Below are 25,497 nucleotides of genomic sequence, written 5' to 3'. Positions count from 1 at the left end.
TCATGTGAGCCTGCAAAACCAGGCTTCTGATGCTGGAGAGGTTTGCAGGTCTGTTGGCTGCTCCATTCCCAGGTTCTTCCTGAGGATTCCTGAGCGCTGCGGGTGCTGAGATGATGGTTTAAAATCTCAAAGGTTTGATGAATTTCTATTTAATAAAATGTACAAGATTTTCATTAACAAAGTTTTGCTGAAAAAAAAAGAAAATTAAGGCTAACCACTGTATAAGTATCCGTGCATATGCACCAGCATTAATTATAGATTTTGGACAGACTGTTGTATCAAACTTGACATCTGGAGCGGTAACTTGAGGATGAAGCTGCTGCTGCCTGTGCTCTGCTGAAGCACCAAGAATCTGAAACCATGCACAGCTCAGCCGGCTCCTGGAGCGGGGCAGCGAGGGGCCCTTTGGCCGCCCGGCGCTGGGGAAGCTCCCCGGCCGGGGGGCGGCAGAGGGGCCGGTGCGCCTCCCGCTCCGCCGGTTCAGAGGGGAAGGTCCAGCCCATCGATAACGTTGCTCTTTCCTGTGAAATCCTGCCGCTGAGTTGCAAATAGAACGAGGTATATTTTATAAAATCGATCAAATTGCAGTAAGCACAAAATGATTTTACTTCTACCTTTTTGTAGCGATTGAAAGGCCTGCTCAGGCACTCTGTGGACAGAAAGGCACAATCTGTGTTGCAAAGAGCAGAATATCCCACCAAGAAGTTGTATGTCGTTGTATGGAAGGGCTGAGAATTGTCACCTTAAAAAATAGTGTGTGGCACATTTTGTTTGTAGCAGACGTTAGCAGGCTAGGAAGCGAGGTGACAGGGACATGGCAAGCAGTGGCGTAAGGAAAGCGAGAGAGAAGCAAAAGGCAGAGGAAGAGGCTGGAGCGGAGCTGGCGGAGGGTGTCTGGGCAAGCGCCGCACTGCCGCGAGGAGGCGGCGTCTGCTGCCGGCCCTGCGGCCGTGGCTGCGGTAGGGTCTGAAAGGCTTCAGGCAAGCAGGGAGCACGAAGAGTTGAGACTGCTCCTCCTTCCTTTATCACACTTCTCTGCTCCAGCTCATCAGGCTGGTTTTAGCTGAGGGGGCTTTGCCTTCTCATATGAGCAGGCGCTTCTTTCTGCCGGGAACCCATGCTGCTTCTTTCTGCCGGTAACCCATGCCACCTTGGTCCTGAGAGCTGACCTGCACCATGAATTGCGACAGTAAACTGGCCGCCAGCCTTCAGGACCAAAGCTCTGCAGTTGTGTTGGGATTTCTTTCAGGTAAACTACAATACGAAGGTTGGAAATGTAAGTCAGTTTCAGAAATGTAGGATTTTAATTTAACTGCCTGTCCTAATTAATTGCTTGAATATCACTTATGATGGATACTTTGATACCCACAAGATGCCCCTTGGTATCTAGCCATCAACAAGTACTCCTCATGTACAGCTTTCTCAGCTGCCTGCCTCTTGCTCAGCCCTTTTTGAGCTTGCTCGCTCCTCTCTCTGCAGGAGCGGCTTGGGCTGTGCCGCCCAGCCGTGCGCTGCGCGAGCAAGCGCTGCTTTGTGCCTGTATATCTGTGTGGAGGGGGGCACAGCGGCACCCCGGGGCTCCACCGCTTGCTGTGTCTGCAGTACATTCAGCCTGCTTGTGAGCATGAAGAGATTCGCTCAGAAACATTGACCCCGTACAGATAACCCAACCAGGACCCGCAAGGGCTCTTTCCCGTTTCCTTCCTCCAAAGCCAGGAGCGAGAGCAGCAGTCTGAACCGGAAAGCTTTGCCCTGGGCTAATCCCCGTGCGCTGCCAGACCAGATGGACCTTGGCTGCGCTGGAGAGGTGGTTTTCCTGCAGGGCTGGCTCGGTTGTTACAGACAGATGAGCACCAGAGAAGCGGAGTCTGTGGTGACCTGTTCCCATTGTCCTTGTGTCAGATCCCTGTTCTGCTCTGTGCTGTGGACAAGGGGCAGTCCCGTGTGCCCCCGCCGTGGGCAGCAGGAGCTGGAGTTCGTGGTGGCCAGGAAAGCAGAGGTCCTCCTTGTGTAGGCTCTGTGGGAGAGCCAGATGTAAGGTAGAGAGATTTGCTCTCAAAATCCAGGAATTTATCATACACAAACAGGAATTACCGTTACCCGAACGGCCATTTAACTGCAGTTTTCCCACCAGCCTATTCTCCGTGTCCTTGGTTCAATATTGTTTCTAGTTAGAGCCAGGCTTTCGGTTCCGTTGCCTCTCTGCTTATCCTTAAAATGACTATGACTGAACAGAGTTCAGGAGCTCCACCTGCTCCTCTTCTGTGCCCAGCCTTTTCATTAAAACTTGACATGGGTTTTTTAAGCAACCACAATTTTTTCACTGTCTTTTAAACCACAACTCTGTGCTGCTTCACCTCTGCATCAGGAGAGCTGTGAATCTTCATTTCCTGAAGGGCTACAAATTCAGATGAACGTAGTAATATCTTCCTATAACGGTCCCTAATGACAGAGTATGTTGTTTGCCCCGCTCCTTGCGATGGCAGGTACGTTTTGCTGCTGATTCTCTGTCTATAACTCCCTCTCGTGTTGCTGCGGAAGAGATTCGGATGGATCAGGCGCAGAGGGGAGGCATGGAGCCGCCGGGGCCCGTCGCACGCTCCGGACTGGCACGCGTGCCGGTGATCTCGTGCGCATCCAGCCCTGCGAGCGCCTGCCTGTCCAGCGTGTGGCTCTGCAGCACGCTCAGGTTTGCTCAGCACCACGCCGGGCCCACATCTGCCACGCTGCAGCACGCTCGGGTTTGCTCAGCACCGCATTGGGCCACATCTGCCGCACTGCAGCACGCTTGGGTCTGCTCAGCACCGCGCCGGGCCACATCTGCCGCGCTGCAGGGTGTCGCGCAGCCCCGCGCGGGCTCCGCGCCGCTCCTGGCATCCAGCGCTCTCTGCAGCTGTTCACAGCAAAGGGCGATCTCTGAGTTTTGTATTCCGAATCAGTCACTGTACCCAAGTGCCAACTGGCACAAGATCCAAAGACTCAAAATCTTAATTCCCACAGTGTTAAAACAGGTTAGATGATGATTGTGCTGTGCACGTCTGTCAGTCGTTCCAGTCATGTTACCTTAAAAACCAGTTGGTTACGACAGAATACTGAATATCTTATGAAGCGCTGCTGGCCTTTACAGTGCGTTTAATTATTGGTGGAGTAGAAAACTATAGATAATTAAATAATTTTTAATGATTTCTTCATAAATAAACAATTTGTAAACTTGTTTGCTTCCTCACCATCTGGGAGCATTCTGTTATCCATCTGTTTCATGTAATTATCAATGAAAGGGAAGAATAGGTGATATAATTAACAAGAATAACTGATCCACAATGAAGAACAAAAATGTCACACATCTGTTGAATTATTTTCTTCTTTCTGCCCTTTCATTATTATTCATGCTATCGGGTTTATTATATTTCTTTAATTTCATGGCTGCATTTGAGCTGTCGTGTTGTATTGTGCAGTTCAGAATGGTTTGGTTGTTTCTGCTATAGCTTCTAGAACGAAGACAGAGCAGTTATTAGAGCATAGCAGTTTCTTTTCTTTAGAAGAGGTTTTCTCTCCACAGTGCTGAGCGACGCTGCCATGTCCTGGTGTCCCCAGGCTATTCTCTGTTCAATGACCTTGGTTTATGTCCATTCCGAAGTTTCAGGGTGCAGGAAAGCGGGGAAAAGGAAGGGATGTGAGCCGTTCTCACGCGTGACTGAGGGTCCCAGCTGGTCTAGAGCGCGGCTGGAGAAACCTGACTCGGTGGCATTGAAACAATCATAAAAATGAGTTAACGTAAGCAGATTTTAAACCATGGAGGGAGAGGTTGTGTACAACAGAACAGTCTGCTCTGAGCAAGCAAAGCTTTTTGCTTCACACTGAACGGCTGAGAGAAACTGAGGGAGCAAGGTTGTCACTTGTGTGGCCAAGGGGAGATGTCAGGAGGGCGGACAGGTACAGATACAGGGGCTGTAACAGCAGACCTCTGCTCTGCAGTGTGTGGGAGCAGTGGATGCTGCTCACACCAGGGCTGTAACACAGCAAACCTCTGCTCTGCAGTGTGTGAGAGCACAGCTGGATGCTGCTCACACCAGGGCTGGGGCACAGCTGGATGCTGCTCACTCCATGGCTGGAGCACAGCAAACCTCTGCTCTGCAGTGTGTGGGAGCAGTGGATGCTGCTCACACCAGGGCTGTAACACAGCTGGATGCTGCTCACAGCAGGGCTGGGGCACAGCAAACCTCTGCTCTGCAGTGTGTGAGAGCACAGCTGGATGCTGCTCACACCAGTGCTGGAGCACAGCTGGATGCTGCTCACAGCAGGGCTGGAGCACAGCTGGAGCTGCTCATACCGGGGTTGGAGCACAGCCAACCTCTGCTCTGCGGTGTGTGGGAGCAGTGGGTGCTGCTCAGCACCGCAGCCCGGGCAGGATCTGCTCCCATGCGGTGGGCAGCGCTGCTGGGGTGGGAGCGGAGGTGCTGAGCTGACCGTGGCGGGGCAGAGAGCAGGCGCTGCTGTCCCACCCGAGGGCTGGCTGCCTCCTGGCAAAGGCTTCTGCCTTTGTGGGAAATGTGCACTCACAGGGGTTTCGTTTCGGCTCAGTTTTGGTTCTGTATGAGTTCAGGTGAGGCACTGGGATGTACTGAAAGTGGCTAGAATGCTGAAGGGTTTTGGTGGATTTATTTTTAAATAAAGATAACGGAGAATAAATACAGCAAAGAGAGCCTATGTAGGATGGGTGCGTAGGATGCGCAAGAGAATTCCGTGCTGTTTAAATACCAGGATTCATTTATCAAAGTTAAAACAGAAGCATTCCTACAATTTGTACATGAACACCTTGGTATTACAAACAAAGGGTTGGTGTCTATAGTTTTCACTTAACCACAAAAGTAGTATTAATTTTTAAAGAAGTAACCGTCGTTTGAGATACTATTGTGCTTGAGTAATGAATTTTTAATGCTTTTATAGTGCGGGCATGGATTAAAATCCATTATTTGTTGTACCTCCACTTGTTTGGTAAAGGTGATGATTTTATAGCAGCACTAGTCGTGCAAACACAGTCATTCGGAACTGATGGCTGGTAATAAATTTCCTTACTGTAAATGTCAGTGGGTTTTCTGTGTTGCTGCCATTACATCTTGTTTGGAAGGCTGAATATTACACAATTATAGGAGGCACCAGATGGCATCATTAACAGGAATGCTCTGAATGTTTACCACTTATGTGCATGTGTGAAATTAAAAGTAAGATGACCTATCTTTGTTTTGAAAGCATGGTGTCAGTGCTGTACAGGTGTTAATGACATTTGCTGCGAACTGAAATAGGCATTTCTGCTTAAAAACAGCTCAGACTTGTTTTAAAGCTTTTTCAAAGCATTTTGTAGATTGAATTGCGAGCAACATAATTCCAGCTTGTAAGGAGGTTATGGATGTTTTTTCCACAGAAGGGTAATGTTCACTCTTAGCAAGCGGAGCCCCTCAGCTGCTGTCATTAAACGTGACTCTGGTCAGCGGCAAATCAGTCTCCTCTTCTACCCTCGTACTGTTGTTCAGTTACCTCGTGTTCGTTGTTCTCCATATGAATGTGGTGCCGGGCGCTGGGACGTGTGGCGCCGTGTGCCCCGGGGTCGCGCTCTGCGCCAGCCGGCACCGGGACGTCCCTCCCGCTGAGTCCCGTCACGCGTGTCCCGGTGCTCCCGCGGCGCCTTTTGGGGCTGCCGGAGACCTGAGGCAGCGCTTGCTTAAAATCAGAGCTTAAGGAGGTCCCTTCAGTCGTTGTGGAAGAAAGCAGTGTAATGTCTGGAAGTGCTAGCGATACTTTCAGTTACGTATGATTTTCCTGTTCGTAGGTGATTCCTAATTTTATTATATTTTGCTTATTCTACGTGAAGGCGGTATAATCAGCGCATGCTCTGCGCAAGAGCTCTGTAAAATCAACACACGAGGTTGAGGAGACGTTGTTTAAGGTAGCGATGGTCTTTGGCTGCTCAGAACCTGGCCCTAGTGCAGGAAAGTATTTTCCATATCCATTTACATTCACAGCCAATTAGAATAAATGAGTGTTTGCCCATTACTTTTTAATGGCTGTGGTTCAGGCAGTTAGATCCCAACTTCTCTTGCGTAGTGTCAGTAAAGAACGAGCTTTGATTTCAAATGAGGTCATTTTGAGTCTATTTAGTTACCTGGTTGGAATGCCTGACTAGCGTGTTAATAATTGTGCTCCCAAGCAGGATTTAGAGGGTTTGTTGGGCCCCGATGCCTGGGAAGCGCCTCCCGGCTCCAGCGCTCTCCGTGCAGGGCGCAGGGCGGTGCCGGAGCCAGCAGTTGTGCTGTTGTGCCCAGCCAGGCCACCTCCGAGGCGCGTGACGGACCCACGATGGGCCACGGACACTTGGCACGTTGGCATGCGGAACCAAAAGCCATCCGGCACAACCTCTCCTGTGTTTCCTTCCACATCTATGGTGGGAGTCCAGCTAGATAACGTCTAGAAGGTACTTTAGGCAGAAGTTCCTAGATGTTGCTACTTCTAATCTTGAAAAAACAAATCTGTTTACTACCTGCTTTCCCCCTTCTGAGAATACCTTGTGGGACAGCAATAAATAGCAGCCAAAGATGAACTGGGACGCAGCGACAGCTGTCAGAGGATCAGTGACCTCCTTAACATGAGGACTGGTGTGCATCGAGCAGATTTCTTTAGGTTAAAACCCGGGGAGGCTGCCCCCAGAGCCGGCCCTGTGCCTTACCCCGTGCCAGCCCCGCGGCTTCCATCGCGTCCTGCCCCGCGACGGGGGAACCGAACCCCCGGGAAACGGCCCGTTCCTTGTTGAGCCGTTGGTGCTTTCAGCCCCAGCAGGAGCCAACTCAGCCCCTCTGCAGGTGTGGGCTGGGCTGGGAATCCACATGGCAATGCCGAAAGGAAAAAGCAGTTCCTTACCGCGGTACTGGTGGTCTGGCAAGGAAGGGAGAGCTTTGTGTCCGTGCCCCACTGTCCTTCGCTGCTTTTCATGGGAAATCTCTGGTTTCAGAGGGATTGGCACAGGATTGGTCACGAATATATAACCTGTTCTTCCAGAAGCTGAAAATCAGCATTTACCCATATGAGGTTGGATTTAGTAATACTGACTTTATTCATAAAAGCCTTTGAGGTCTATGGATGAAAAACCTTACATAAAAGCTAGGTGTTGTATGTGCAAACATCGCCTCGGTTACTGAGGGATTCTGCCGCAAAGAGGACAGAATGGTTAAGGATGCAGCCTTTGTAACACTTGTAGTTCTTTTTACTTTTCTTTCTGTTTCTGGTGTTTTGTAAATCCATGAATGCTTGGAAACAGCTTTGGAAAACATGTTTGCAGACGTTCCTAGTGAAACCTTTTTGGAATGTAGCTAGTATTTAGAAAAAGATATAATGCAGGCTGAAAAAGCATGTGTTTTGCAATCATGTCTGTGCATATGTCCTTGGTATACATTGATTTTTCTTTTTTTCTTTATAATTCAAGTGGAGCTTGAAATTAACATAGCAGTTGGTTCACTCCCTTGTTTGCCCACCGCAATCGCTGTCCTCAGCACTAATGTGGGAGCGGGGTGGTTAATCACTGTTACTGCTCCCGGTGGTTTTGGCAGTGCCGGGTGCAGTTCTGTAGAGCCCGCGCAGCAGTGGCGCTCGCTCAGGTCCCATTGGCAAGTGCTGAATGGAGAGCCAGGCGCTGCAGACAGGCGTGGGGTCCCTCCCGGGGTCCCTCCCGGGGTCCCCGGCGCTCGCTGTGCTCAGCATGGAACCAGTGAGCTGGTCCGTGTTTGTCTCGCGGTACCCTGAGCAGTGCTTTGGAATGCAGGGGCACTTTAACAGACTTACAATTTAGCAAATAATTAAGTGTGTTTAGCTAGATAAGGCCCAGGTCCTCGGTGTGTAAGAAAATGAAGTCTAACTTCTGCTGCATACGGAGTCTTTGGTGGGGAGTTGCAGCGACGTGTGCGAAGCTGTTTGACGCGCTGCTGGCGTTTTACCGGGCCCTGTTCACCAGCACCGGTGCAGAGCACAGCGCTGCTCCTTTCTGTCAAAGCCCAAATCCGCTCTCCAGCTTGGTTTTTCATTTCTGGGTGTTTGGTTTTCTGCGTCAATGAAGGTAACGTGCTATAAAAACAGGCCTATTGTAAAACAATTACAATAGCTATTTTTAGAAATCCTACCAATGGCCCAGGGTGCAGAGTTAAAGAGCAGAGCTGAGCAGGTACCGAGCGCTGTCCGTGCGCGCTGCTGAGCGCAGCCCAGGCGGCGCACGCCGCTCCGCATGCTCCCGAGTGCCAACGACGGCACGCGTACAAACCAAATAACCATTTCATGTATCTTTTTTCGTTGGTTGCTTGGGGTAGAAGGATGTGTGAGGCTTTGATGCTGTAAGTTGATCCTGCTCTGGCACACGGTGCGGTGTGAGATCGTAAGCGCGGGGTGATTTCCGTGCAGGGTTTGTGGTGCCGGTGGGGTTCCCGAGCGGTGCACGAGCGTGTCGGTGTCGGTAGCATGTGCGGGGCGCCGTGTGCGCGGCACACGTGTCGCCGGGGGGGCAGGAGGGAAAACAGGCTTCTGATCAGCAAGGAAAATGCCTTTTATTCCGAGCTATGTATGCCTAACAGTGCCTACGGTTGCTTTTTGTAGTTAACCGCTGCTGTTTCGTTTAATAAATCAGATACAAAATAAACAAGTTAGAGTTTGCTATTGACCCATCAATTATGATGTCTGATGACTCCTCTGGGGAGCATATGTAGTCGTTTGTCCTGACGTTTTGTTAAAATAAGGTGGCATTATGGGACCAATCCACCTAATTCCTCGCTCCCTGGGGCCGTTTGGTGTACTTAGCGTCAGAAAGGTGATTTCTGAAGTATGACAGCTGTTGGTGTTGGGGCCATTGTGTGCTGAACAAAAACGGTTCTATTCTGCTCATCTGCTGCCTTTGTGTCATTGATACAGAAGCCATTTCATAAATTAGATACAACTCTTCCCTGGGAAATTGTGCTACTGCTTTGTATTTCATTCTTGGAGTATCTTTCAAAAGCAAAACAGAAGTGCAGCACTGCAGTAGGAGATGTTTGAACTTGGCGTTGCTGTTAAGGTCTGCTGGGCTTGTTCTGTTAGCTGCTGACATTCCTGTGTGGTTGCTTTGGTTTATTAGATACATTACAAGGAGTTTCTCTTTGTGTTCTTTTTACCATTTTATGAATTTGGTTAAAAGCCACCTTTCAGCAGAAGCATCACTAAGAGCTCTTCCTCCAGAAGGCCCTGCGTTCCTCGGCAGCCGCAGGACCCCGCTGCAGTTGTTGTCTGCAGAGCTCGCGAGCCCCAGGAACGCGGACGTCAGGACGTCAGGTTCCGGCACGGTGTGCTCAGCGCCTGTTGGCGCCCCGGGAGGTCTCCGGGCGTCAGTGCTGGCAGAACAATGGCAGATGCTGTAGTCGGGTGTATCTATTTGGTAGATTATAAAAATCATCCTCCGAGCTTTATTTGAAGCTGTGGGTCGTGTCTTTAATAATTGGCATTGTTTCTTTTCATTTCTTAAAATCTCTTCCACTGATGGACATTTTCAATGGAATGTAACAGGTTTTTTTGGTTCCTGAAATGTGGAGACATTATAGATACATTACCATTTGCAATCAAACCCCTTTTTACTGGCAAATCCTGCTGTAGGAAGTGCTTAACCATGTTCAAAGCGCTGCCTTGGGTTAGGTTGTCTGGCGTGCTGGTAGGGACGTGCAGATGCTGTGCGGGGCTGCGGCTGCATGTGGGCTTCGCGCGGCTCCCACCGCGGCTGCTCCGTGCTTAGCGCGGCTTCTGGAACGTTCTTCACACGTCTGCGTCTCCCACTGCGGCTGCTCCGCGCTTAGCGCGGCTTCTGGAACGTTCTTCACACGTCTGTGTCTCCCGCCGCGGCTGCTCTGCGCTTAGCGCGGCTTCTGGAACGTTCTTCACACGTCTGCGTCTCCCACCGCGGCTGCTCTGCGCTTGGCGCGGCTTCTGGAACGTTCTCAGGGAGGCGGTGTCGCTGAGCTGAGCCTGGCTCACCACCGGATGTCATCGGTGCGCTGCGACGGGCTGCACTCACAGGAACGTTTATCTGACGGCAGAAAATGGTGTTGTCCGACCAGCGAAGATGTTTAGTTTTGCTGTATTTTGGGTCACTTGCTATACAGCTGTGACGGTTCGCAGGGAGCGTGTCCGTAGTCCTTCGTTGGGGTGTGGACAGACAGCTGTCCCCCCATAGCGCGGCGGTGCCGCGGTCCCCGCTGGGGTCCCCACCAGCGCACGGGCAGGGTGAGAGGTCTCTTGGGGATCTCGACGTGCCAGGTCCTCCTTGAGAAGGCTGATGTCATTGCTATAGCTTTAAAGAAATACTTACTCTTCGTATATTGAGTTACTCTGTCAACTAATATATAGAATTTATATTTCTACCGTAATCTCATAGGAGGAATTTAGGGCACTTGATTTTATTAACCCTCTGTCTCCTGTTCGTAACAGAGGAAAGCCCGTTGCAGTCTTAGATGGCTCCTGCCTAGGCGACCCAGCAGGGATGTGTGCAGGTGTCTGACGGGCAGCGACAGCAGCTCCGCGTTGGGTTTGTCACACAGCGCCTGTGCGCGTCTGCCGTTGTGTGCTGGGAAGCGGGAGTGCATGCAACCCAAGCAACAGGAGGAATGTGCAGTGTGTACTGCACCATGGAGAGTATTTCCCTTTGTCAGGAACTTGGAAACTAAATACAGCCCGGGGCAGGGAAAAAATGAATTGCCAAATGCAGTACTATCTCTTGACCCTTTCCTGTGTATTTATTTTGAGAATCTGTTAGCTAGAGAGGCCTGGAGACACAAAACAGCCAACAAACCCCAACCATGGAGCTTATTGTCTTCACCAGTGTATGTGTGAAGAACAGCAACTGAGAAGCTAGTAATTAAAAATTTTAGAGTAAGGTTGTTGGCTGGAGTATTGATGTGAGTGGCCCTGAGATACTGGTTCACGGCTTGGCCAGCCTGGCTTTCCGTGGAGCTGCTCTCTGCTTAAGGAAGGAGGTGAATTCCAGCATTTTGGAAGAGATTTTTCACATAAACGCACAAAAATGCTCCAAGTTACAAGTTCCTAATTAATGACAAGTAAAACCATTTCCATAAATAAACCAGCAAGAGTAAAAGCGGCTCTAGAAGGTAGTGTCAGGGAGCCATAAGAAGTTTTGTGTGAATGCAAGGTAATGCATTGCTGGTGGTTTAATGATTCTTAGCAGACTTTTGCTGTTTTTTTAATGCATTTCTGTGTAATTGTATGTATTTTTTACAGTTGAGTTATTCACTGAACCACATAAATCGAAAACTGCTCCTGGAATCCAGAGCTGCTATCAACACTAGAATTGTGGTGGTTGGTGCCTCCGACGTGGGGATCTCGTTTCTGGAAACCCTCGTGTTTTGGTAAGCGTGGGTTGGTTTCTCTTGCTGCGGTGTGACGCGCGTGCCGCCCGCTGGCGCCGTGCTGCGCCCGGCAGCACCAGCTGTGCACGTAAAACACTGAAAGACTTGCAGAAATTAATATAAAGTTAAAACTCAAATGCAGCAGTTACACCACCATGGCTGTTGCCAAAGCTCAGGGAGGCTGGCTTTTTGAGGGCTCACAGAGAACTGAACATTTTGCCTGTTTTTTCCAGTTAAGCCAAGAGTTTGTATTTCTACAACAGCCATTAATAACATCACAAATTAAAATATCAATACAGCAAGGGAAGCTGAAGCCCTTGATGGAGGTTGTTCTAGTGCTGGAGCAGTGAGGAAAACCCACCTGCTTCCTGCTCTTTTTCCTCAGCTCCTGACTCCCCGTGGAGCCTCCCCTCTTGGCATAAAATGGTTTTCCTCTCATCCTCCTGTTCTCAGCACCTTTTAGACTTTGAGGTTCACTCAAAATTCATTTAAAAATGTACCTTAGAGCTATTAGCCACTTTCTTGTTATTTATCCCGTGCTGTTTATTAGGGTGCTTTCAGTGTGGAGTGCTGTGAGGGCAGGACAAAGCGCATACAGGCTCCAGGGCAGGCAGCAGCAGCCCAGCGAGCAGGAGGCAGTGCCGGGGTGTCCTGCTCCGGCGCTGCGTCTGAGCCGTGTTCCGGCAGTGCTTGAGCCGCTGCTCACTGTGTCTGAGCCGTGTTCCGGCAATGCTTGAGCCGCTGCTCACTGTGTCTGAGCCGCGTTCCGGCAGTGCTTGAGTCGCTGCTTGCTGTGTCTGAGCCGCGTTCCGGCAGTGCTTGAGCCGCGTTCCGGCAGTGCTTGAGCCGCTTTCCGGCGGTGTCTGAGCCGCGTTCGGGCAGTGTCTGAGCTGCTGCTCACTGTGTCTGAGCCGCGTTCCGGCAGTGCTTGAGCCGCATTCCGGCAGCGTCTGAGCCGCGTTCCGGCAGTGCTTGAGCTGCTGCTCGCTGCGTCTGAGCCGCGTTCCGGCAGTGCTTGAGCCGCGTTCCGGCAGTGCTTGAGCTGCTGCTCGCAGTGTCTGAGCCGCGTTCCGGCGGTGCTTGAGCCACGTCCCGGTGGTGTCTGAGCTGCGTCCCGGTGGTGTCTGAGCTGCGTTCAGGCGGTGCTTGAGCCGTGTTCTGGCAGTGTCTGAGCTGCGTTCCGGCAGTGTCTGAGCCGCATTCCGGCGGTGCTTGAGCCACGTCCCGGTGGTGTCTGAGCCGCGTTCCGGCAGTGCTTGAGCCGCGTTCTGGCAGTGTCTGAGCCGCGTTCCGGCAGTGCTTGAGCCGTGTTCCGGCAGCGTCTCGCAGAACACGTCCAGGTACATGGGGAGACGCCGCTCTTAGCGCTGCCAAGGTGAGCGCTCCGTTCCGAGACGTTGAGTAGTGCTCCGAGAACGCAAAACGCAAACAGTCCATGCTTAGCGCAGAACGGCACAGAATTCGTATTAATGTGTGTATACATGTTAGAAAGATTATGGTTTTAATTTTTGCAGCAGCAGATAAAGTCTCCTGATCAATGTGAAGGCCTTTCCATACAATTTACCTTACTTTACTCATAATTTTCTAACATTCTTTGCAAAGGTTACGTGCACTAAAAATAACTAGATTGAATCAATTTGTAAGCCCCTAATCCTTAAAACGAGGAAGTAGTTTTCTCCTCATTATTCTTCATACTTAATTGTTTTACATTATCAGTCACCATGGAAACACACAAATGTAATTCACTTACCTCCATGCTGACTGTTAGAACTAGATTTTACAAGTGTTTTCAACTCGTTTGAGACTGCAGAGGTACGTTTCTCCCTGGGCAGAGGAGTGGCGTCTCCTCCCGGCGAGCTGCTGCACCAAACCAGCCCGGGAGCCCCGGTCACAGCCACCGCTGGGCTGCACCAAACCAGCCCGGGAGCCCTGGTCACAACCACCGCTGGGCTGCACCAAACCAGCCCCTGAGCCCTGGTCACAACCACCGCTGGGCTGCACCAAACCAGCCCCTGAGCCCTGGTCACAACCACCGCTGGGCTGCACCAAACCAGCCCCTGAGCCCTGGTCACAACCACCGCTGGGCTGCACCGAGCCAGCCCCTGAGCCCCGGTCACAGCCACCGCTGGGCTGCACCAAACCAGCCCGGGAGCCCTGGTCACAACCACCGCTGGGCTGCACCAAACCAGCCCCTGAGCCCCGGTCACAGCCACCGCTGGGCTGCACCAAACCAGCCCATGAGCCCTGGTCACAACCACCGCTGGGCTGCACCAAACCAGCCCCTGAGCCCTGGTCACAACCACCGCTGGGCTGCACCAAACCAGCCCCTGAGCCCTGGTCACAACCACCGCTGGGCTGCACCGAACCAGCCCCTGAGCCCTGGTCACAACCACCGCTGGGCTGCACCAAACCAGCCCCTGAGCCCTGGTCACAACCACCGCTGGGCTGCACCAAACCAGCCCCTGAGCCCTGGTCACAACCACCGCTGGGCTGCACCAAACCAGCCCCTGAGCCCTGGTCACAACCACCGCTGGGCTGCACCGAGCCAGCCCGTGAGCCCTGGTGCCAAAGCGCTGCTGCAGGCATTGCTCAGAGCGCTGCTGCACGCGCTGTGGTGCCCATCACGTCTAAGGGCAGCACAGAACTGCTGTGTGTGAGGATGTGCAATGACCTACCCGCAGGAAAGCTGGGGGTGCTCGGAGCCCTGGAGAGCTGCGCCCGTTGTGCTCAGTCTAACGCTAGGTCAGTGGAGGTGAGCTCATTATTCATGTTTCACCATTCAAATAATTATCTCCTGCTGATATTTCTTCTTGGAGTGTAATCACATGCAGACGCGTTTTCAGCTGTAGAGCTACTTGTGTTTAGGATGCCCATGAGTGTTTTATTCAGGAGCTGGTGGGTCGCTGGGGCGGCGGTGCTGGCGGGACCCTCTGACCGCAGGGAGCGGGGACAGGAGGGACAGTGGCTCCGGAGCCCGCGGTGCAGCCCTGCGGAGCTGCAGCGAGCTGGGCATCAGAACCTGCTGCAGCGGTTCACTTCCCGCAGCAGCACGGCGAGCAGCGAAGGAATCGTGGCTCCCACAGTCCCTGCACGAGGCTCCTCCTGGGCAGTGCAGTCACCTGCTTCCCCTTGCACAAAGCACTTAGGTCGCTCTCTAGCACTAAGACAAGGCTTATATATGTAGTAGCAGCATCAGACGGCTTGTTAAAGCGGTGTAGACTGAGTGATGTGCTCTCCTGAAGGAGAAGCAGCAACTGAACAAACCCTGTCCCTGCTGGCGTCCCTGGCTGCTGCCGCCCCGTCGCTGGGCTCTGGGGACAGCCCTGCTGGCGCTTCGTGGAGCAGGTGAAGAAACTCCAGGGGGAGGTTAAGCTGCAATACAAGTTGTATTTATTTTTAGTTTCCTTTGAGTGACTTGGTCTTTGGGGGGAAAAATGTACAAAAAAGCTTTTGTCAGACATTCCAGTAAATACACCCGTGCCCGGCTTGCATGGGCAGCACCGTGAGCCACTGGCATTGACAGACGGTGTGAGTGGAGCCCCTAAAAAGGACTGATTTATGGCTAAAGGAAGTTTTCAAAACTGAGACCAGGTATGCATATACTAAACTTATAAATATAAATAAAAACCAGTTTTAAATATTCAGCTTGCAAGTATCAAATTTGCATCTGAAAATGATTTGCAAGTGTAAGATCTGTTTTGGTGAATACAGAAAATCAGTACCCCTGAATATGAGAAAAGGAGTAAGGGGTTCACTTCGGAGTTCTGCAGGTACCAGTTGTTGGAGGAACAGCAGCAAGTGTGAACAGCTAGAACTGGGGGTCCTGAGCTGCACAGTCCTCAGTAAAGCCAGCGTTTTAATATCTTCATATTCCCAAACACTGAGATGCTTTGAAAGTAACTTCACTGCTAAATAGTGACGTAGCAGGAGCGCAGAGGGATGTTGGCTCGGTGTGTGCTTTGGCCATTCCAGGAGGACGGCGGCAGCGGCGTCAGGCCGGGGGAGCACGCGGCTAACAGGTGGCTGGCTGGGGCAGGGACGGGCCTGGCTGCAGGAGCGCAGGGACCTCGCGCACAGCACCGTCTTGTCATCGCTTCCATGGAGGGGACCGGTTAGCTTTGTATCCGCGTCTTTGCATACAGCTGTGGAAAGTGCTATTGTCTTCTGATCACAGGGAAAACCCTTTTAATCCATGATTTGGAAAACCTACTTAATCCAACCTCTGGTGTAAACAATGACTTATTCTCTGAGGACGCTGGAAATATCCATAATGTGCTACGCAAAATAGCAGAGCGTGAATGGTGGCTAAGATGACAGTATTTTGCACGAAAATGTTGTGAAATAGATTTATTTCCATTTGGGTGCATTGAAATAATTATTGCATTTTAAAAGCAAGTGCATTAAAGTGTATTTTTTGTCTAAACGTCTAGAGTAGCCTCTAACACAGTAGGTGTGAGTAGCTGTCTGCAGGACGGCGTTGCCCGTGTGAGGCAGAGGCGCTCAGATGAGCCGGGCATGCGGGGCTTTGCCAGCGCGTTCCTGACAGAGCAGCTCCGAATGCCGTTATCTGGCAGCGCAGGATTCAACAATATCCTGCACAGCTGTCCTGCTTGGCAATACTTAGCATAATGCTTGCTGTTTAATTAGGCTTTTTATCTTTGCATTTGTCTGAGAACATCTGAAGCCTTCCATGTTGCCTGTCACTAATTAGTTGACTAATTAAATAGTTAGTGCATACTTGCTGATCACAGAGCTAACATGTAATGAATGGTTTAGTGATCTTCATTATTCCATACTATCTATCTTTGCCACATGAAGTGATATACATGTGCTTCCTTTTGACTGCCTTTTTGTCATACCAAGGCAGATCCAGAGCAGTGTTGCAGTCGCCCATGTGTTGGTGGGTCCGTGTCCCACAGACACTGTTGCCTTCATCGTTCATGGTTAGCAGGGACGGAGCGGTGACAGAGACGAACACGGGGGTGGTACGGGACGGAGCGGTGACAGAGACGAACACGGGGATGATACGGGACGGAGCGGTGACAGAGACGAACACGGGGATGATACGGGACGGAGCGGTGACAGAGACGAACACGGGGGTGATACGGGACGGAGCGGTGACAGAGACGAACACGGGGGTGGTACGGGACGGAGCGGTGACAGAGACGAACACGGGGGTGGTACGGGACGGAGCGGTGACAGAGACGAACACGGGGGTGATACGGGACGGAGCGGTGACAGAGACGAACACGGGGGTGATACGGGACGGAGCGGTGACAGAGACGAACACGGGGGTGGTACGGGACGGAGCGGTGACAGAGACGAACACGGGGGTGGTACGGGACGGAGCGGTGACAGAGACGAACACGGGGGTGGTACGGGACGGAGCGGTGACAGAGACGAACACGGGGATGATACGGGACGGAGCGGTGACAGAGACGAACACGGGGATGATACGGGACGGAGCGGTGACAGAGACGAACACGGGGGTGATACGGGACGGAGCGGTGACAGAGACGAACACGGGGGTGGTACGGGACGGAGCGGTGACAGAGACGAACACGGGGGTGGTACGGGACGGAGCGGTGACAGAGACGAACACGGGGGTGATACGGGACGGAGCGGTGACAGAGACGAACACGGGGGTGATACGGGACGGAGCGGTGACAGAGACGAACACGGGGGTGGTACGGGACGGAGCGGTGACAGAGACGAACACGGGGGTGATACGGGACGGAGCGGTGACAGAGACGAACACGGGGGTGGTACGGGACGGAGCGGTGACAGAGACGAACACGGGGGTGGTACGGGACGGAGCGGTGACAGAGACGAACACGGGGGTGGTACGGGACGGAGCGGTGACAGAGACGAACACGGGGGTGATACGGGACGGAGCGGTGACAGAGACGAACACGGGGGTGATACGGGACGGAGCGGTGACAGAGACGAACACGGGGGTGATATGGGATGGAGCAGTGACAGAGACGAACACGGGGGTGATACAGGACGGAGCGGTGACAGAGACGAACATGGGGTGACATCCGGCCGTGTTGCTCTGCTGCAGTGAAGCTGAGGATCTAATTAGGGCTTTATTTTGGGATAGGTTAAGATTTCCAATATTAAAGTTATTATTTAGAGATTATGCATTGCATACACACAGTTAGCAATTTTGGTAGGCAGATAAGGCATTATCTTCTGTCAACCTGGTTTATTTTAGTTTCTATGAAGGACTGGAAAAGCCAAAAAAGCATAGTGCTTCATTTCAAATAAATTAAAATGCTTAAGTTCATGTAGGTTACTTCGCTGCACTTTATTTTTTGTAACAGAAGTGATTTGACTTATTATTTGTGATAATGAGAGGTTTAATGAAAGCAATTAATGAAATCATTTGTCCAGGTGGCTGTTGCCATCTAAGCCTCCATCGTTACATCATGCACACAAGGAAACGTAAAGTAGCAAGACATCAGGCAAAAATCAAGAAGAGTTGGCAAGGAATGTGCTACCAGATTCACAGAATCCAGGAGATATATATATATATATATACATATATAAAAATCATGTAAGGAATGTGCTAACAGATTCATGGAATCCAGGATATATATATATATATGATTCATGTAAGGAATGTGCTACCAGATTCACAGAATCCAGGATATATATATAAATCATGTACTCAAACTTGATTGTTTGATGATGCTCACAGTAAATGGCAACCGTGTTGTATTCTGAGGACGGGGCGTTGGGACGTTGTGCTGCAGCCGTCCTCCAGAGCTGCGCTGAAACCCAGCACCTTTTACTTGTTTCCCTAGATACCCTAATCCCTCCCTGCTCACCGGTGTCTTTGAGCGGCTCTTCCCTTTGTATCCACAGCAACAGGAATCCCTGCTGGCGTTATTTGTTTCTGGGATGCAGGTGCACTTGTTTAATGTTATGTTGGTCAGGCTCTGGACCCTCCGCTGTGGCCCTTCCCCGTAGCAGGGACTGTGGCGTGTGTCAGGAGCACACAAGGCGCTCTCTGTCCAGGGTTCACTGTTGGTTTTCGGTTATTAAGAGCTTTCCGGCAGCAGTGAGGCGTCGAGAGCCGAGGCGTGTGGCCGTGGTTCCGCAGCAGCACGGCATGCAGCGTTGTGCCCTGGATCCGAGTGCCTCTGTCTGGGTTTGCCATCCTGCGGTCGGGTGTGCCACACACGCTCCTGAAATCAAGGGTTTGTAATACAGAAATACAGGCTTTTTATGCTATTTCAAGATGCTGATGATTTTCACGAGCGCCAGCCTGTACTTGTGTGTAGAACAAACCTTGATTCTTAGCCGAAGAGTCGTCTCTCATGTCTGCGAAGCCGTGCCCGCGATGCCATGGCGCGGGGCCGGGCAGCGCCTACTGGATGCCCGCCCCGCTCCCTGTGGCCGGGACAGCCCTCGGCGCAGAGCGGGAGCGGAGATGTGACCCGAGGAGATGCGAATCAACATTCTGATGCCAGCGAGATGAATTGATGTTTGGGGCATACGGAGACGCCATGGGAGCGCTGAGCTAGAAGTAAATCATTAGTTAGTAAATCCTACTGCGTGAAAGGTCTGAATTGGAGCCTCACGCTCAATGGGGAAGAACTGAACAAATAAAATACCATATGACTGGAAACACTGGATGACTGCCTATGGACTAAATAGTGTAGAGCATGTGCAGAAGAAAGGTTTGTCAGCAGATGAGTAAAGGGTGTCATAGTGCAGTCATGCAACAGAGCCACGTTAGTGTTACCGACAACCTTCATCCTGACATTTTGCTGATGCTGCTTGCAACGCTTTAATCCAAAATATGGTTAATGTAATTTAGTGTTACTGCAGCACCTGGGTTTGGAGAGCTGGCTAGGGGCCACGCAGGACAGAGATGGGTTCAGCTCTGATCTGAACAGAAACGTCACTGCTACGGGGGCAGGCAGGACCGGGGACCAGCGGGGGTGTTTGTGTGCCGTTGCAGTGGTTTTCCTCGTCACTGCGTGCAGGCGGGTGCCGAGGAGCCACGCTGTGTGTGTGAGGTTACCGTCACTGTTCACCTGTGCGCCCGCAGTGCGTGCAGGCGGCGTTCTGTGCGCTTTACATGCAGCGTGTGTCTTGGGCTCTCAGTGCGTGAAGACCACTTTGTATCCCTCCGCCAGCCTCGTGTGGCCGTAAATGAGGAACAAGTTCTGTTTGCACCCACCTCTGCAGAGTGACCTTAATTTAAATGAGAATCAGGCCCGTAATCTGTATAAATATATGCACTCTGGTACATTAAGGTTATTTATTACATTGCACTCAGCCGAGTATGCATGGAGATTTACTGTAGATAATCCATAATCCAGAATTAAACTATTAATATGCATTTTGAGAGAGGCAGCCATAACCTTGAAATTCCTTGGTTTAAGTATGACCTTTAACTTTGTTTGAATATATTTTTTAAACGTATGAATAACAAATTAACATTGGTCGATAAAAAACATTCTGATTCCTTTGTACCATTTGCATCAATCCATACTTAACTTACAGAAAGCCTTGAAGATTAGAAGGCTTAATCACTCATAATATTTATTTGTTTTTAAATGTCAGATCACATTTAGTTCAACGTACTGTCAGTCTTGCTCCTCTCCACCCCCACTCTGGGGTTGACAAAATACAGTGGAAAATATTGCTCTCTTTGTGTGCAAAGACACATGCATCTTAGGAGGATGCTGGCACACTTGTGCCTGGCCCGTGTGAAGGAATGACTGTCTGTATCCTCCTGAATACAGAGGTGAAGTCTCTGCTGTTTCTTGGCTATGCTGTGCTAGTTCCAGCAGCGCTGTTGCGGGTGCCGGGCAGGTTCCAGCGGTCAGGACTCGCTTTTCCTGTGCTGCAGTGTGCACAGGTGAGCTCTGACAGCAGAGACCCGGGTCCTGTGCTGCAGTGTGCACAGGTGAGCTCTGACAGCAGAGACCCGGGTCCTGTGCTGCAGTGTGCACAGGTGAGCTCTGACAGCAGAGACCCGGGTCCTGTGCTGCAGTGTGCACAGGTGAGCTCTGACAGCAGAGACACGGGTCCTGTGCTGCAGTGTGCACAGGTGAGCTCTGACAGCAGAGCTGGGTCCTGTGCTGCAGGAGGCTTAGGAGCAGGCCTGGGTGGTTATGCGGGAGGGTTTAATGTGTCTGGGACGGGCTGTGCCATACGCTCCGCGTGCGGTAGCGCCGTGCGTTGAGATGTGCTCACCCCGCTCACAGTGGCTGAACTGCGCCCTTCTGTCTTTCTTTCCACAGTCCCCATCTGAAGTTCAACAATCTGACCTTGATCTCAACTCATGGCCTTCCAGGAACAGACCTGCTGGGCTCCAAACACAGAAGATTCTTAATTAACAGGTTTGATTATTATATCTAAACACTTCCATAGCTTCAAAGGAAAACATAACAGTTTGTAATTCTTTGTGAACTTGTCCTAAATTGTAGATAGGTATATAGGCAAATCGCCTCAAAGTAATCCAATCTGTCTATATAACGCGCACTCACCTGTGCAATGAGTCGAGTCTTTCACTCGGGCAGTATTGCAAACGCAGTAGCGGCAGGACAGCAATCCAGGGCACGGGCCTCTGCTTTCCAAGACGTTTTGGATTGTTTAGATCTCCAGGCTAAAGAAAAATGACAAAAGATGTATGCTTGCTTTAAAAATATTATTTAGTTTTTATTTTCCATGAGTTTCATTCCAAATATTGCTGAAAAAAGAACATATAGCAGTTAGTATTGGTGGTATTGATGGGTTTATATTTTTATTTTTGCAATAGTGACTAAGAATTCTCACTGTAGACAGGAACACGATTGTTCTGGACATGGAGAAGCACAGAATTAAATCAGTCAGCCGTTGAATAGCTGGGAAATGGACTTAGTATCAGTTATTTAGCAGTGGCATGTGACTCTGAGACCCGCACATTTCTTCCCCAAATCCTCTATCAATAAGCCGCAGTGCACTGAAGGGCCAGCGCTTCAAATGGCAAAACAACGCGCTATCTGAACCCTAAAACAAAACCTCCACAAAGACATGGAAATTGTGTGATGTGAACCTGCTTAAAACTGCTTCATCTCATTTGGATTTTTGCCCTGTCACGGATTTTTTTATAAGTAGTTTACCTGAATCAGTCTTCTTATTGTAGAAAGGGGTGTGTTTATGTACAGCTCTAGTAAATGAGGGGTTTACATGCTCACATAAATGCATGTACTCGTTTTCCTAATATACTGTAAGAAAGAGTTGTACTAACCAAGCGTCTTCCTCAGGGGAGGCGGCAGCGCAGAGCTGCCCTCCACAATCAGCTGTTACAGTCCAAAGCAGATTAAGAGTGAAAATTGAACTCTGCAGGGTATGATTTCTGAAAGCATCCCCGCGAGTCTGGAGTGCCAGTCTCCTGGGAGCTGTGCACCTCAATTAGAAACGTGCTTTTGAGACTCTCATCTGTCCTTGATGTCCGTGTTATTTATAGATTTCTGCATGATTACAGCTCAGAGCTGTTAGTGTTTCTCTTCCCCTATTTGTTTGCCTCTGGCACTGGTGAGCGCAGAGGACGCAGAGCGCCCCGGGAAGCCTGGTCCGTCGGTCCTGCGGCCCTGCAGGTCACGCGAGTGGCTCGCTATGTTTCTGTGCTGTCCTGCGTGACAGTCTGGGGGACTCTGACAACAGTTGATGTGTGGCGATCAGCTCCGGTTTAGAACGTATATTCTGGTACTAATGCCGAAACAACAGCCGTGTGTGCTGAGTGTCTGCGGTGTGCTCTGCTGCGGGCTCTGCCGTGGTGCTGCGGGCACTGCGGCTACCGCCATGGTGCTGCAGGCACTGCTGCGATGCTGCGGGCACTGCTGCGATGCTGCGGCAGCAAATGCTGAGATGCGAGCCGAGTCCCCTCCTGTTGGATCACGTCACGTTTGGGCCTGTGGAAGGAGGGGGAATATTTTTCATCACCCAGTGTAAGTAGGAGGTGAAGGCCTGGGAGCCGTAACTCCCATATGGAACAAGGTTCTGCTTCTTAAACCAGACAAACCTTCTTGTTTGTTACCTGGAACTGTTGTTTCCCCACTTTCATGAAGAATGAATTGTCGTTCAGTTATAGATCAGTGCAGTCTGATGTTTTCACACCTGCACTGTTGGTATCTCTCTCTCTCTCTCATTTACCTGCTTTGTTTCTTTTGGATGGCCTGTGTGACAACTCCCCTTTACTCCTGTTGGCATTCAGTTCATCTTGTGGAGGAGTTGAGCTGCATCTCGGAGACTTCTGAAAGTCTGGGGGCAGAGGGTCAGATTAGTATGTTTTCAGAATCTTTCGTTCTTGCATTTTGGAAAAGTTCAGTTGGAAAGGGGTCGCCAGGAGTAAAACTGAGATCTTTTCCTTTTACTTCTAGATCTGACAACCGTTTTCCTAGCTTTCTATCTATTTCTGAACTCTTCAGACTAGTACTTTGGAACATGGATCTTAAAAGGCCAGTAGTGCCTTCATTGCTTTTGTGTCTCACCGTGGCCACTACGGGTGAAGTGAGGGAGTCTTGTTATAGGAGAAAGAATTGGACTCTTAAAGTATTTTCAGGTGCAAAAGTCTCCTCCTCGCATCAGCCTGCAAGGAGAACGCAGAGTAAAGCCTGTATTTCTGACTGGTTGTGTGAAGTCTGTGGTTGTATGGCCCGGTGCTGGGAGGGACTGTCGGTTTGTAAGCGAGTATTGCATAATGCCTAACGCTCTGCTCCGGAGTGCTGCACGGGCACAGCGAGAGCGCGGGCCGGCGCCGCCGCGCACCGCGCTGCCCCACCAGATGTCTAATGAATGCCTGCTGTCAGCTGCCGAAATGTCACTCACAGATATGCTTTCTTCACAGCCACTGTTTTAATGATGAAGATTACGCACAGATGTCACTTTGTTCCTGGGTTAACGTTGTGGTTGGTAAAATGACTGGCATCAATCGTGCTGCCAAATATGTAGTTGTTTCCAAGGAGAGAAGAGTACCGTATGACTACCTGGTTCTCTGTACGGGACAGAAATACCAGGTAAGGTTGTGTACGGAGTGAAAAACGTAATGATATCTTCAGTTTTTACAGCGCGTGGTGTTTCTGTGGCCAGCGGAGCAGTAGGGCGGTGCTTGGCAAGGGGGTAACCAGAGCGTTCACGGCGCTTTGCTGTAGCGGGTTGTGCCATTCCAGGGCGGCTGTAGAACTGGGAGGAGACGAGAAGCTTCATGGAACTTGCTGCCAGCGAAGTCACCGCTCGGTATCAGCTCTTAGGCAAAGCAAAGCTGCCTGTGTTTTGCCACCATGACCATTAAACCTCTGCGGGGTGGGCACGACTGACACGTGGCCCCAGCCACGGGAGGCTGGGCTCCAGCTGGCCTGGCACCATTTGTCCCAGTTCTGGTAATGGGGAGAATTCCTTATCGAATCAACCACCCGTGTCCCGTGGTGCCCAGGCCTCGGTGTGTGCGGTGCCCGCTGTTTTTCGGCACAGTGGTTTCCGGTGAGGCTGGAGCGGACCCTTGGCCACGTGCGGGCTGTGGAATCGGGCTCATCCCCAGCCCTGCAGCCCGGCCGCGGCTCGGCCGTCCCGGCACGGCTCCTCCTTTCTCGTGTGTCGCCACGCGGCCTTCGGGCTGCGTAAATCAAACGGTCACCTCTTGGAACTTGTAGATGAGATTCCCGTTTTTGCGCTGTATAATTCTGATTGAACTTGTTACTGTAAAGTAGCATTGTACAATTAACACTTCACTGCATCCTGGCGTTTTAACCATCAAGCAGGTTTTGTTCCCTTTCTCTGGGACAAAATCTCTTATTTTAGCAAGTTGGGTTTATGTTGACAAAATACGGAGGCAGTCTTGTCACTTGAAAGTATGTTATTCAAATAACTGAAGAGACCTCCCAGCCATATAGTTGCACATTTCTGCTGTTTGTGTGAAGTCTCATTCACTCGCTTGGTCTGTGTTGTTCTTCACTGTTGGGTCGCTGCTGCCGGTCACGCACAGCCCAGCAAAGCCTGAGCACGTACACAGTGTGTGCTCCGGCTGTACCTGCTGCCAAGGGTTGGGACAGGTGGGGATGCACAAGGACAGAAACCCTCAGGTACTCAAATGGCTTGTGTCATTTTTTAAATCCATCTTAACGTTCTCCAAGATACACGCCATATATTTACCCATTTCTTCATTTCCTCCAGGTCCCGTCTCCCACTGGAGCGGATATCAGCAAACTCCCAACTAACAGAGAAGTCACGAGTAAGTGGCCGCGGAGATACACGGGGCAGGTCCCGTGCAACCACTTCACCCTGAACGACGCCCAGGACTGCGCCGGGGCGGCGCGCTGGCTGCGCGAGCACCTCGCCGGCTCCCAAGGTGAGCGCTTTCCATGGCACACCGCGTTTGCACGAGTGCTTTCGGAGCTTATTGTTTCCTTAATTCCATGGTATAATTGGTGCCTGATTAATTCTAACAAAGTCTTTCATCTGCTCTGCTTTGTTTTCCAGATTAATTTACAATTTGTTGTCATTTTTGATACCCAGCATATTTAGCTAGGAAAGAAAGGCTTGAGATAGATTAATTATCTGTAATTATTGTATAAACCAAAATGAGTCCCAAATGCAAATCTGGCTGCAGTCATTAATTAGTCAATTAAATAATAATTTAATTAGTGGATGTGTTTTTCTGTTGTATAGGAAAATATCTAGATTTGAGGCGTAACACAAAGAAGACAGGTGTAAATTAGGAAGTGGTTTTTTACACTATCTGTCACCTTTGTATTCATTTACATCAGTTACAGATTTTCACACAGAACTGCGAGCTCCCAGTATTTTCTTCGTAGCCCTTACGATCACGCATTTGTGTGCATTTTTGTCCACGAGACCTGTTTCCTCAGCCTGTTGGTGTGCGCATTGTTCGTATGTTTGTTAGTTCATTCACTGAACGTGTGGGCTGTTGAAAATATCTGCCATCATCCAGAAAGGGAGCCTGAACAGTAAATGAATTCATGTACCACGGGTTGTGGTGCTGAGTCTGTGTTAGGACGGGGTTTAGAGCAGGACAGCTGTCTGTGCAAACCGCAACAGCAGGAGTTGCCTGGAGATG

At 50.7% G+C, this 25,497-nt stretch overlaps 1 protein-coding gene across 1 annotated transcript in view; it reads left to right on the top strand.

Moving 5' to 3' along the window:
• CFAP61 (cilia and flagella associated protein 61) overlaps positions 1-25,497 on the top strand; it is a gene marked incomplete at both ends in the record, with an annotated part of 78,673 nt that overhangs the window by 25,743 nt on the left and 27,433 nt on the right. Inside the window, 4 exons of the mRNA XM_080341521.1 lie at positions 11,293-11,420; positions 20,684-20,782; positions 23,272-23,440; positions 24,594-24,768. Of these exons, the coding sequence (XP_080197647.1) occupies positions 11,293-11,420; positions 20,684-20,782; positions 23,272-23,440; positions 24,594-24,768 (571 nt within the window). The remainder of the gene's footprint in view (positions 1-11,292; positions 11,421-20,683; positions 20,783-23,271; positions 23,441-24,593; positions 24,769-25,497) is intronic.

The sequence above is a fragment of the Nesoenas mayeri genome (assembly GCF_963082525.1).
Source record: "Nesoenas mayeri genome assembly, chromosome: 3".
NCBI classification, from domain to species: Eukaryota; Metazoa; Chordata; class Aves; order Columbiformes; family Columbidae; genus Nesoenas; species Nesoenas mayeri.
This window is presented reverse-complemented; position numbering and strand designations above follow the sequence as displayed.